Genomic DNA, 14,370 nt, shown 5'->3' on the forward strand with positions numbered 1-14,370 from the left:
CTTTCCTTCCCACTTCCTTCATCTCTCCCTCCCTCTTAGTCTCCTTCTTGCCCTCTCTCTCTCTCCCTTTCTACAACAGAGATGACTGAGTTGACTATGAATAAGCAGAACTACCAGAGGTCACTCCCATCTTGGGATGCAGTGGAGAGGCACCTCCTCCAAAGAGGATGAGGGTGGTTCTCTATATGATGATAAACCAATGCTTCAGGGCTCTAAATCACACTGGTGTCTTAGCTAGAGTCCTCAGCAGTGGGAGGCATCATATCCCTGGAGTGGTTGACGGCTGTAGTGCAGGGATGTTACCCCGATGAGCCACTCCACCTTCATTTTCTCTTCTTGGGCCAGGGGACCTCTGCTTGCCTGGGATGCTAAAGCAGGATCAAAACCAACTAGAATCAATAGAGTCCGAGGCACAGTGAGAGCTGGAGAGAGCATGCAGTACAAACTGTCTCAAAATCACACCTGCTGAAAATCAATATTTTGCTATGAGAGTCCTCATTTGGAAATCTCCTTTCTTTTTGACAAGACACAGTGACTCTCTCAAGAGGTGGGGAAGGTAATCAGACAAATGACTGGGGCCCTGGGCTGCAAGCACGCACCTGAACTCCTCAAGAAGACCCTTATGTCCTCTCCTTTGCTGTGGGCTCCTAAGACAGCACAGATCTCATTTCCCAGCTTCAGAACGTCCTCCTGGAGTGGAGAACCACTCGGCTGGAGCATTGCACAGCGGCCAAGAGCTCTTCTTGTGATTTTCAAGTATCCTATTTTTCTTTTCACAGGTGTGTGTGCCTCATCTCTGCCCTCCATACCTAAGCTGCCTAGAATCACATCCAGACTTTGGGAGCTTTTGGGTCCCATGTAGTCTCTTGAAGGAAAATGAGGCTGTGTGGACAGAATGTGGTGTTGCTGTGTGGGGTGAAGGAGAAGGAACTGGACTGGTAGCCAAAGGCTCACCTTTCTAGTCCTGTCAATCACACAATTAAATGTGGAAGTAGAAGTGGAAGCACTACAAAAATGATTATACATGTCAAGTGGCAATAATAATTTCATGCTGTGACTGTCCTTGCAAGGGATGATTTGTGGGATGAGAGAGATTCTGGAGAAAGAAGCAAAGAGGATTTGGGAGCAAAGTCTAGCTGTACTATTTTAGTTGTTGGTGATGTTTGCTCTGAAGCAGTGTTTAGGTTTAAACACCCCCACTTTACAAATGAGGATACTGAAACTCTAACAGGTCAGGTGGCTTACCCAAGGTAAGTATGGAGCCAGAATTTGAACCCAGAGCTGTGTGACCCCCAAGCTCATGCTCTTCTCACATTGATGTGCTGCTTTTCATTGTCCTTCACTTGGATCCCAAGGGGAGTCAGTACTGGTTGGCTGAGACAAAGTCCCTCCATGTGTGGGTGCAGGAAAGTTAGGAGCCTCCTCTTGAGTCCTAAATCTGAGTCATCCTAGTAGGTGTGACCACTGCTTACGATTCCCTTTTGGGTACTATTCACTATCGCTGCTGTGAGCAATGGTAATGGCCAAGACACCAGGGATGGTCCAGGCTCTCTCTGGTTTCTCACTTAACAGGCAGTCCATGCACAACTTGCCATCCATACTTGAAGGGAGCTGTGAACATCTTTGGAAGCAAGGTGCCAACCTGGTAAAGCATTGAGGGCTGATGGGCCCTTTGGAAGTCATAAGTCTGTATCCTCGAGCCTCAGCTTTCAAGATATTTGAATATGTTTGACCAAATGTCCTCAGACCTTAGGCATGGTTAGCTGAAGTCTAGGGAAAATGAGCTTTTCTTCAGCATGGTTCTTGCAGGACAGCACGGCGGTGAGGACTTGAAGTGGATCACAAATCAGTATCTGCTTAACAAACATAGAAGAGGCAACAGAAAAGATACCACAATACGGACATCCACATAAGTGAAAGATAGGAAGCTGTTGCTCCTTCTGGATGCATCTTTGGATGAACAACCTGGGATCATGTGGATCTAAAATGAGAAGTGCCCCCTTTGGATTTCCTTAGCCTCCTAAGTAGGACATGGGAGCCCCTTGTTTCCACATAAGGCATCATTCCAGGTCATAAGAGGATGTGAGAGTAAATGATCATTTGCTTTTACTCTGCAAAGCATCTATAAAAACAGATTTAATTTAACTAGCCAAAGGGCACAGTATTTTCATGCTGTTCAGTCCCTATTCTTAGATAAGGGTAGCTTCAAAGACAGCTTTGCATATTGTCTTTCACCTACCCAAATGCCAGGGATATTAACTTAGAAAACTGTTTTCCTTTTCCTCCTCAAGGGGGTCATGGGGTTTGGTGTAAGGAACCTAGGCTCAGAAGTAGCAACCAAGAAATTTTGGAATTGAACTCTTTGATGTCTTCTCTCAGTAGCTGTCAGGAACTACTAGTCTGTGCGGTAATAAACAGAACTGATCACAAACGACTGATTTATTCTTTGCAAAATGCATCCCTCCCTCTGCTGTTCATCTCCCAAAAATAAAACCACCCACAGGATAAAATGAGCAACTCTTGGAGCAAGCAGTGTCACAGAATTCTGTATTAAAATATGTCTGGCATGAGAGTCTAACAGGAAATGGCCTCCAATAGAGGATTAATACCAGGAAACTTGGTGTGGTCTTGTGATACTGGCACGCAATGCCACCACCTCCACCACTGGAGCAAAGATGAACAGCTGGGAAGACTTCTCCTTCTGAGTAATCTAGGCAAACCTGAAATCATACTCCACTGGGCTTTGGCTTTTAAATAAAGCAAATGGTAGAAACCTTGCATTCCTTAATCAAGTTGCATTTAAACGTCTACACTTAGGTAATAATATAAACTCTTTGCTAGAGACTTCTTGTCTGCTCATGGTGGGTGTGGACTTGATGGTATCTTTCTCAGGTCTTTTATCACCCAGACCTCATTCTGGCCTTGAGCATGCTCTTTGATCATTTTGTGAGTTCATCATGGCCAAGTAGAGCTGTGGTAAGTCAGACCAGGGCCACTTAAGGAAAGGAACCCACCTATGCATTTGTATATTCACAGCGCCTAGAACATCTGACACTTAGTGGGTTTTCTAAGTTTTGCTGAATTGGCACATTGTAGGAATTTAATTTAACCTGCCTTTCTTGACTACCTACTAGGTGTACTCCCCAAGGTTGTCTCTCCAAAGTTGAAAGCTAAGAGACAAATTGTCCCCTGCTTCATTGATGATAGGCACAGCTGAAAATGTTGTAATTCTGGAATGAATTGTCAGCATTTAGCTGACATTCAGCATTCAGCATTACCTTTGTGATGTAGGAACTTATAAAAGGTAAAGAAGATCAAATTTCTGCTCCCATGAAAGAACTTTCAAATCCAGAGGTCTGGAAGACCCAGACACTCCAGGTACAGGGCAGGGTAGGGTATCTCAGCAGGTACCACAGCTCAGAAAAGCAGTGGGGTTGGGACAAATAGGAAGGTGAGGTGGGGAACTGCAAGGAACAAAGCCAATGGGGTTGGGCTGGCTCATCCTATTCCACTATCAGTCCACTTAAAGGACAGATTTCCAATCCAATCCTATCTCAATGAAGTGCTTTCTTAGGTCTGGTTGGTTTTGTTTGTAATGAATGACGTGCTTTTAGATAAGCTCTGCCTGATGGTGAAAAAAGCCATCCGGGACTCCTATTTCCCACGTTATTTCCCTCTGCACAGAACATCAGGCCGCACAGGTCAGGGTCTCCCAACTTGAATGGGAGAATGGATGTTCACGACATGGGTGGATGGGCAGATGGATACATGATTGAATGGATCCAGGGACATCGTCCTTGGAACATCCTTGGTACTCTGAGACTTGTTAAAGGGAAACCAAGCAGCCACTGTGCTGGCAGCGGATTCCTACCTCTTCTAGAGCCTGTGAAGGCTTTGGAAAGAGGCAAATGCCCTACAAGGCAGCTGAAGGTTCTCAATACTTCCTGTGGTTTAATTCTCTCCACCAACAACTGCCAGCAGAGCTTTATATGACATGCCCCAGGATTCGGATCTCTCTCCTGGCTCCAGCCTATGCTGCCCATCACCATGGGATTCACCCTCTTCCAGGTAAGAGCCTTCAATGCCTTGCTACTGTCTTCAGGATGAGAAGCTCAGATTCCTTAGGATGCACTCCAGGACCTGAAAATTCCGTTTTTATATCCTTTTCTGGCATTTTTTCCCATCTAAGGGCAGATATTTTGAGAGAATTTCTTTTGGATCCATCTTGGAATTATGAGACCCAGACAGTACTAAAGTCATTAATTTTCGTGAGTTCACACTTACAAATATATAGCACTTTTTACTTTTTCAAAGATTTTTCAGGGCTATTACCTAATCTGATTTCTCTAAAATCCTTAGCGGGCTGTAGAGAAGACATCACCCCCATCACCCAGATGAGGAAACTAAGGCACAAAAGGTCAAGGCCCTTGCCTCAGACCACATAGCAAGTAGGTGACAATGTAAGTCCTTTGAGGCCCCATGGTTGGGAACAGATAATTCAATCCATAGCATAAAGAACCGAGTCCTTTAAAAAAGATAATCATGGTCCATATTTTTTTCTCCTCTCACAAGGCTAAATCTATGAAATTGGAACAACACAGCAAACAGCTGAGGGCTATGGTCACAGCCCACAGACCTTTATGAAAGATTTGGTCTTGGCCCAAATTTTCAGAAAAGCTAAACGGATCAGCAAAACACAAGTGCAAATGCTGGGCCCAGGCTGACAGGGTGTCTTGTGAAATATTTCCACAGGAAGCAAATACAGGCAATTAACTTGGCTCTAACAATGCGCGTGGTCAAATAAGAAACAAAACCCTTGGCGAGAGGCTGCACCCCACTCTCTGCTTCGGGTGCATCCATAAATCTGGCTGTACTTTCACTCAGGCTACTGAGCACTAACGTTAAAGCATATGACCACCACAGGGGGTTTATGAGAACCATCATGACCAGCTGAGGAAGCTGCCCAGAGACCCTGAGCCCCATGGGTTGAGGTGTTAACATCCCCATTTAACAGAGGGGCAAACTGAGAAGAGAAAGTTTTAATAATTTAAATGTATAATTCTAGAAGGAACTGCTAGACTCTTGGCCTTTCTCTAGGGACTAGAACTTCTCCAGGTCTCAGTGCAACCACCAAGCCCTCAGCACTAACAATCCAGAGACAGTGTGGTCTGAGCAGAACCTTGGCCAGCAAGTGAGGACATCTATCTGAATGCAAGTCCTGGCTGGTCATAGGCTGCTAAGGATTTTAACCTCCTTTTTATACCTGGGAACTTCTCAACTGCGCCTACTTTGCTGGGGCAGGCAGCCTGCACTGGCCAGGAAGGTAAGGCAGTGTTGAGTGATGTCTAGGGACAAACCATGGGATTAGACAACAGAAGACGGTGGGGACAGATGCCTAAATGACTTGATTTTCCAGAAAGCTAAATGAGAGAAATTTAAAATTTCTCTCTGGTATTCTCTTTAGTCAGATTTTTGAAAAGTAGATTAATTATAAAAAAGTCACATGGTGACTCACGCCTGTAATCCCAATAGTTTAGGAGGCACCTGCTGACCTTTGCGCCACAACACTCAATCCTGATATAGAAACATTCACAATTCAGATTGCTGTGTTGCCATGGCTGCACCAAAACAAAGTCTCCTCTAACTTACTCTCCCCCCGAAACTGAAGATCCCTCATGCCCAATCCTCTATCCTGTAGCTTTCTGGATTTCTTGAAGCATTTCAATAATTTTCATTACATGTGCTAAATTATTTTGTTTAGCACAGGGTCAGAAACTACAGCCTGGGATTCCAATCTGCAGATACAGACCTGTGATCTAGATCTTTACATCCCATGAGTGAAGAACAGTATTTATGTTTTTGAGTGGCTGAAAAAAAAACTAAAAGAAGAATTGTATTTTGTGAAAAATTATATGAAATTGGATTTCACGGTTCATAAATAAACACGGCCATAGGTCCTCGTGTCGTTTACATTGCTATGGTGTTGCACTGTAGCTGCTTTTGTATGGCAGAATCGAATAGTTGTGACATAGACCACATGACTCACACAGCCTGCAATGTCTACTATCTGGCTCTGTTTAGGAAAAATTTAGTTTTTTAACTGACCCCTGTTTTAGGTAAAGGGCAGGTTACGGGATCACGCTATTTGCAAAATCACCCTGTTGTGGAATGAATGTTGTGTCTTCCTAAATTTCATATTGTTGAAGCCCTGATCCCAGTGTGGTGGTACTTGGAGGTAGGTCTTTTGGGAGGTAATTAGGTTTAGATGAGGTCATGAGAGAGGCCCTTATGATGGGATTAGTGTTCTTGTAAGAAGAGGCAGAGAGACTAGAGTGCACATCCTGCTGCAAGGACACAGCAAGAAGGGGCCACCTGCAAGCCAGGAAGAGAGCCCTCACCAACAGCCAAATCTGCTGACACCTTAATTTTGGATTTCTCAGTCTTGAGAACTGTGATAAACACATTTCTGTAGTTTAAGCCACCCAGTCTGTGCTACTTTGTTGTAGCAGCCTGAGCAGAACTTACACATAGCTACACACACAAATCAAGGAAGAAAATACACCAAAATAGGGGTTATCTCTGGGCATTAAGGTTACACAAAATTATTTTAAAATTTTCACCAAATACATTAAACATAAAAGCTTAAAAAGAGAATATTAGTGACATTAGAAAAATAAGATGGTAGTATTTACTCTGTCTTACTGTAGGCCAGACACTGTTAGTGGTTGACATGCTTCCTTTCATCTGGTCCCCATTCCACCCCTATGCACAGGCTCCGCTGCAACCCTGTTCTACAGAGGAAGAAAGGAAGACTCAGGGAATTTAAGTAACTTGTCCAGGTCACTCTGCTAGAAAGGAACACTTTATATATTTATGGTGGAAATGCACTTCAGAAGTGATAGGGAATTGGGCTGAAAATAGGGATTGGCTTTGGAAGAGTTTTATTTGAATTCATGGGAGACTAATCCTAGCAGATAATGAAGATGATGGGATGCTTAAGATATCCTCATGTCTAATCTACCTCACCAGATTGCTGTGGAAATGAGATAGAATGCATTTAGAAGTACCTGGAAAATGGTAGAGCACTGTACTAATGGAGGTTGGATGTTGAGAAACTCGTCAATATCTCACCTTCATTAGGCTGACTTCCCCACTTCTTCCATCAAACCTTTCTTGAAGTAGAAACAACATAAATGTCCAAGAAGAGAGGACTGGTTGACTAAACTATGGTGCCTCCACACAACAGAATAGTATGCAACAATTAAAGAACCAGGCGATAATCACCCTGTTGCTGTATTTTTAGCGTTGTGGTTTAGAGGCTGTTCTGTGTAGTATAAAGCAAATGAGTCATTATGCTATCATCCACAGTGCCCTTGAAAGTCAGGATTCTCAGGGTAGAGAAAAGAGGCACAGATGTAAGAAACGAGTGGTTAAATAAAATCCCCTGTAGGTCAGAATTTGAATTAAAAGTATCAGTATGAACTCATGATGTATTTTTATTATAAACAACAACACATTTCCTAGCTCGGTCAACTGAAAAGGGCTAGATATGATAAACTATCTAGGAACAATGAAACATTCTTAAGTGCCTAGATTTTAGTCTCTAAATACCATTTGCCACTAAGAGGAATCAGGGGTCCTTGGAGAAATGGCTTATTCTGGGTAAGGGCAAAGACTGGAATATCTTAGCTTCCTTGCTATTTGGATGACATCAAAGATCACTAGGGCTGTGCCAGAAAGAGCCAACTGGCCAGAGATGGCAAAATCCAAGCATCAATAAAAATAATAAGCAAACAGATTAAAACCTAGCACATATGTTGAAACCCATGAGTTCACAAAGATAGTAAAATCAAAACAGTTGACCCTAATGTTTACCATAGGAAGATAACAGTAAACCACTCATTTTGAAAACTGGAAAATGAAGGGAGAGAATCAAACATTTATTCTGCTTTTCTTATGTGAATTGTACTCCTAGTTAATCCCATAGTGGTGGAGGGAAGTTTCTCTTTATGAAAGTATTCCAGCTAATAAGTGAAGAAAGAATAAAATTAGTATGTCATCATTTTGTAACCTCTAATTAACTAATGGATATAAGTGATAGACATCAATATCTGCAAAAAGGGCAAAAAGAGAGGTGGCTAGACATGTGCCTTCAGATAGGAGAGCACCACACAATCTATGAAGTAGTTTTGTCCATAAAAATCAAGACTAAATCTGATTAAATATCTAAAAAAACTAATTTATAGGAAAGAGAGATGATAGAAGAACATTCTAAATAGTACCACAGGGCTGCAATCAGAAAAATCCAGAGCTTGGAACTCTATAGGACAAAGGATCTAATTCCTTCATCAAATACATTGCAAGGGGATGTGAGAAGGGGAGGGAGATAAAGGATATTGTGGCAATGTTAAAACAAAAGGATCCTTTTTGTAAGAGATACATATCTAAGTTTACAGATGAAATGCTGCAATATCTTGGATTTGTTTTAAAGTAACTTGGTGGCAGGTGAAAAAGCAGGTGGGGTTAGAGATAAAGCAAGATCAGACGTGTACTGATGATTTTTACGGCTGGATGAGGGTCTATAAAGGTTTGCTGTTTTGCTGTTTCCACTTTTCCAAGTGTTTAAAAGTTTTCATAATAGAAAATTAAAATAAATCCCTCCTATGTCATGCTTGGAGTGGTAACACTGTGCTAGATGCATCAAGGTTCTCACCAGTATCACTCTTCTTGTGTTTCATAAATATTGGAGCTTTGAGCTTCAGCTCGCTCATGCAGGAAACCCCCACGGAACTTCCCTGTCACTCTCCTCTCTGGCCATGTCAATATGGTGCTTCAAAGTATACGTACATACACATAAGCAAAAATATCTCAGCAAAGAGCTCTCATGACTCAAACATTCTGCTTTGAAGCTGCAAGGGGTATATGAAGGAGTCATGATTTCATGATTGGCACAGGCATTCGATGGAGCTCGTGACCAGGGGAGAGAAGAAGATAGTTATGGTGTTGAGGCTGGTAGGTGTTTTCATCTTGAAGTTCTGAGCAAATGACAAGGCAAATCCGGATGATAAGCGACACTGTGTTCTCACCCCATTATTTGCATTGGTGCAGCTACACTGAGTTTCCTAAATCAGACAATAATGTCTGCAAGAGAGCAAACTACCCAAATTCTTTACCGGGGGCCGTAGACGTGAGAGACGTAAGTGGGGTCAAGGAGATAAGCAAAATCTTAAGCCCTGTCACTGGGTGTGGGATGGTGACAGGAAATAGAAATTAGGGGCCAGGAAGTAAGAAACCAACCCAATGCTTATTTTTAGAAATGGCACCTCCCAGCCGTCAAAATTTAGTCTGCTGGTTAGGGTGGTTCCTGTTTCTTTAGCCAGCATCATCAGCATCTGTGAGCATCCTAATTGTGTCCTACAGGGTTGGGAGTCCCTCCTGCAGGCTTGCTTTAACCCAGGGTTCACCCATTTGGGGCACTTTTCACACTGTTGAAGTTGCCCATTTACTTGTCTGTCTCCCATACTTGCTGGTAACCTCGCTGAGAACGGGCTTTTGCCTGTTCTTTGTGGTATCTTATCACATAGCGCAGAGCCTGGAATATAGATGTGCTTAAAAAATATTCACTGCAGAGCTGGAGATCGCTGCGGAAGCAGTGTAGAGAGGTGGTTATCAGTGTGGGCTTCAGAGGTAGACAGATGTGGGTTTGACTCATGGCCCTGCCAACTCACTACACCCACTTCCCCAATGCTGTGTTCTGGTTTCCAGATTCTACCACTGACTTATTACAAGGCTTCAGATTTTGTAAAACACTTTGAGGCTTTCCTGGAACAAATAAAGCATATAACTGCACATTTTGGTTTCTAGGTAATATCGTAACTCCTCTAGGAAAATGATCCTGGGATTTTGCTGTGCACTTATCTGAAATGATTTCCACTGATGAACTTAAAAATAACCAAATATGAAATTTTAACTACCCACAATGCCTTGAACTTGTGTTAATAGGTCAGGCAATGAAGTGGACAAATGAACACCTTATGACAACCACTTGAGTAGATAAGCAAACCTGGGCGTCTTCAAATGTATATCTCCCTCCATCTTTGACATTTTGACTGGTAATCTCATAGCTGTGAGAATCCAGGTTGATTGCACTTGGAGCCCCTGGAGCCAGAAACTCTTGCCAGATTTCTTCTACCCTCTTGGCCACATCCTGTAGGGGTTGTTTCTTAAGATCTTGGACAGCCAGCCAGAACCTGAAGTGGGAGCAGAAACACAGTCAGTTCCAGAGGGCTCAGCATCGGGATGTTGCTGGAGATGGCCCCAGAGCTGATGTCCCATGAAATCCATTCTGCTGCATCTCTCAGCCTACCCTGATGCCACTATGTGGGACTGCAAAGACCATGGAGATTGCTGAAAATATCAAAGGTGTTCCTATTGTGCAGAACAGAAAAGAATTGCATATTAAAAGATCAATGTGCTTCTCGTTATCAAAACGAGATTTCTCTCCCTCTACATGAAGATTTCTCAACCTCAGCACTATTGCCACTTCAGGCTGGATAATTCTTTGTTGTTGAGGCTATTCTGTGTAATGTACGATGTTTAGCAGCAACCTTGGCCTCTACCCACTAGATGCCAATAACAACCCCACTTCCCAAGTGTTGACAACTAAAAATGTTTCAAAACATTGCCCCATGTCCCCTGGGAGATGAACTCATTCCTGGTTGCGAACACCTGTGCTACATACATGCCACCATGCAGACAGTGTGAGTCCCTTTGTCAAATCTAGTTGGGATCAACTGATGGCATCAACATGGAGGAAAGATCACAGAAGAGGCAGGATTCTGGAATCGTAAAGACTATCTGTGTAAGAATAAACCAGCCATTCCTATTATAGATGGAGAAACTGAGCCAGTGCACATCAGTGCTCAGCATGGTGCTTGGCAAATAGTAGGCTCTCAATACGTGGGTTTCAGAGTGAAGATGGGCGCATCTGGAACAATGCTGAAGAGGCATACCATGAAAATTTCTCTGCAGAATGGTTCTCCTTCTGCAGAGGGAAAGAGAGAAAAATCTGCTCACTTCCATATTTGCCTCTGTTTAATCCCTCAGCATCCACATGGGAGCAGGGAGTGCTTTTCTGCTGAGAGCAGCAGCAGCCAGAGCCAAAGCTTGGACAACAGCTACTGGGTCTTGAGGATGGTTCCCAAGGCAGCCTTGCAGCAGGATCCAGGTCTGGCTGTCATATCCTTTGCCCTGTGAACGGACAGGCCAGCTCCCCCATCAGTGAGTAAGAGAGTAGGTCCTGTGCTGGTTCCCACAGCAGTGGGAATCACAGGTAGTCTAGTCAACAGAAAGGGAGGGACAAGCAAAGTTGAACCACGACATGGTGGAAAGTGCGGACAGTGCATTCAATCTGTCATCAAATTTCATCCAAAGTAAGTTGTACTTGGGTTTTGTGTGTGTGTGTGTGTGTGTGTGTGTGTGTGTGTGTGTGCGCGCGCGCGTGCGCGCGAGGGTGGGGGGCGGTGGTTAAACATGTTTTTCAGTTGCTGTTCAGAGAAATGTCTTTGGAGCCAAGTGCATGGCCCAAAGGTGCCACTCAGTGGCAGACTGGAGTAATGCAATCCCATTTCTGCAAGGCGAGCAGACTGTGTGTGTGTGTGTGTGTGAGTGTATGTGTGTCTGTGTGTGTGTCCCCAAATGCTGGGCTCCAACTCTTCCCCTGATTTGCCATTTTTTGCCATTTAGGATTCTGATGATATCCTTACAGCGACCCCTCAGTGACCCTGTAGAGCCAAGCGTAAGGCAGAGAAGGCTTCACAGATTCCATCAGATCGGGAAGCAGGCTCTGCCCTCGTCCTGTCTATGCCGTATTTTGCCTTGGTGCGCCTTTCTGGGTGCCTCTCTCTTCATCTCTGAAACGGGCACCGAGTGGATGGAGGGATATGTGGCACGGCTCTGGAAATCCTGCTATCCAGACTTAACTCAGAAATGCTTTCAGGTCCTGTGAGGGGGAGCTGAGGAAGGGTCAGTGTGGCGGCCACAGGCTCAGTGCTGGCCCAGCGTGATCCCTTGGATTCCAGCCCTCTCTCTGCAGATGGCCTGGGCAGATACTACTGCCCAGCTCTTGCTGCTGCCATCTGGCGTCCCCTGCCCTTCTGCAGCTCTCTGACAGCCGCAAGTCCTGGGTGCTCAGGTCCTTCTGGCTTCTGGGTGAGAGGAAAGTAGTCGTGTTCCTTTATCCCAAGTCCGGAGACGGTGGGGAAGGAAGGGCTTGAAAGGAGCTGTTCCCCTGCCTCATTGTTCAGGCGGGCCCTTGACTCTCGAGCTGGGGCACTGGTCTCCTCCATCTCCCTTGCCTGCCCTAGGTTTCGTAGGGCCCTCTGTCCACTCTCTCAGGCCTGCCGTGAAAAGAAGGAAGTGGCTGGGAGGCTTGCAGGTGAAAACGGCCATCTGCCGACAAGAGCACCTACAAGGCTTTCTCTGCCTGGAAGGCCGCGTCTGACCAGTAGGTGAACGATGCGGGAACCTGGCTCTAAAGGAAGAAGCCAGTGCTGGTTTTTCCAAGGACCAGAAGGGGTCAAGTGTCCAGAGACGAAGTCAGTGAGTGCTCCTCAGCCGCGTGCTGGGCAGACAGGAGAACCAGGTTCACACAGGGAGGCCGCCTGGGCTGAATCCCCGGCTGGAAGTAGCCTTCTGGGTCAGCGTCTTCCCATGCCCCCGGCCCCTGCAACTCCTCACACAAATGGATGACACCTGGGTGATTTCCTGCCCCCTCAATCAATGCCACATGGGAGGTCACCTTCTGTCATCTCTGTCAGCACTGAGGAGGAGCTGTGAGCCCCTCTGGGAAGGCCCTGAGGACCCCGGGAGCTCTGCACGCTCTCTGCGGTTCCTGAGGACTCAGGGTCCCTTTTGCAGGATGGTTTGGGGGCCACATGAAAATGCACATCACTCAGCTGGATACAGAGATGTCCCGGAGCTGATGGAAATACAAATTTCAGAATCATTTTTTTTGGTGGGGAGACAGGATCTTACTTTGTCGCCCAAACTGGAGTGCAGTGGCTCCATCTTGGCTCACTGCAACCTCCGCCTCCCAGGCTCAAGCAATTCTCCTGTCTCAGCCTCCTGAGTAGCTGGGATTACAGGGGCATGTCACCATGCTCAGCTAATTTTTGCATTTTTAGCAGAGATGGGGTTTCACCATGTTGGCTGGTCTGGTCTTGAACTCCTGACCTCAAGTAATCTGCCTGCCTCAGCCTCCCAAAATGCTGGGATGATAGGCGTGAACCATTGCACCAGGTCCCAGAATCAAATTTAATAAACTTTTATGTAAAAATAAAAAGGTTTTCTTTGTCACATAAAACCAAGAATTTTTTTAAGTACTAGTGAAAACAACAGGCATGCTGGAGGAAGATGAAGAGGAGGGGAAAGAAAAGGAGGGAAGGAGAGGGAAAGGGGAAGAAGGCAGAGGTGGGGTATGGGGTAACATTCCTTAGACAGCAGTTTTCTCCCCTGCACACACTGTGGACTCTCCCCTGCCTTCTGTCTGCCTTGGAGTTGACCTGCCTTGTCTCTCTCAGGCAACAGCAAAACTGCTGTCACAACAGCATCCTGACGTCCCGTATGTGTTCACCATCACTGGTTTTGAGGAACCTTTGTGCCAATTTGAAATTCAGAACAGGCTTTCGTTAGTGTTGGCCATCTTCGAGCCCCACAGGCCTGAGCCGGGAACTCGGAACCCAGGCTGCCCAGGCCACACTTCCCCCTGCAGAGAGCCACAGCAGCTCCTCTCTGCACATCTGCTGTCCATGGGAGGCCCACTGAGGCTTTGGAAGCTTCTGCTCTTATCAAAAACCTGCAGGTACCGCTTCTCCTCGAGGGCAGTGGCAGGGAGTGAAATTCCAGTAGCCGCATGAAATCCACCCATCCTGTACTAAGCCTCCACGGCTTGCAGCAGAAGGGCCGTTGTGACTGGCAGGACACAAGGACTGGTATCTGGGAGACCACCTGTCCTGCCTCGTCCCTGGTCCCTGCCGATTGTCATAGCAGCAGTGGGGAGGCAGCCCCTGTGCAGGCATTTGATCTGTGTTCATGACTTAGAAATGCTGGCGGGGAAACTAGCTTTTGGAGTGAGACAGCCTGGGCTCAGATACCACTGGGGGGAAGCTGTGGAGAACAGGACTGGAGGACCATCTAGGGGCTGCCCCAGCGGGAGCCTCCTTTCTCCTTAGAGGCTTTCAAGGAAAGGACTTTCTCAAGGCTGGCTGGGTAAGACAAACCATTCGGCCCTTGATCATTCTCCATCCTACCAGGAGGTCTGGGCAGCCCCTTAGTCACCGGTTAACTTTTCATAAACTAGAATTTTCATGG

General features: G+C 45.6%; 1 protein-coding gene across 12 annotated transcripts in view; it reads right to left on the reverse strand.

Annotated features, from left to right (window-relative positions):
- RGS6 (regulator of G-protein signaling 6) overlaps positions 1–14,370 on the reverse strand; it is a 676,386-nt gene that overhangs the window by 38,189 nt on the left and 623,827 nt on the right. For all 12 annotated transcript variants that reach the window (XR_001006387.1, XM_011983129.1, XM_011983124.1 and 9 more), the window contains one exon: positions 10,064–10,250. Coding sequence is in view for 11 of the 12 variants with exons in the window: in XM_011983129.1 (XP_011838519.1) it covers positions 10,064–10,250 (187 nt within the window). In the remaining variant the exon portion in view is untranslated. The remainder of the gene's footprint in view (positions 1–10,063; positions 10,251–14,370) is intronic.

This window comes from Mandrillus leucophaeus, unplaced genomic scaffold (genome assembly GCF_000951045.1).
Source record: "Mandrillus leucophaeus isolate KB7577 unplaced genomic scaffold, Mleu.le_1.0 Scaffold246, whole genome shotgun sequence".
Classification (NCBI taxonomy): domain Eukaryota; kingdom Metazoa; phylum Chordata; class Mammalia; order Primates; family Cercopithecidae; genus Mandrillus; species Mandrillus leucophaeus.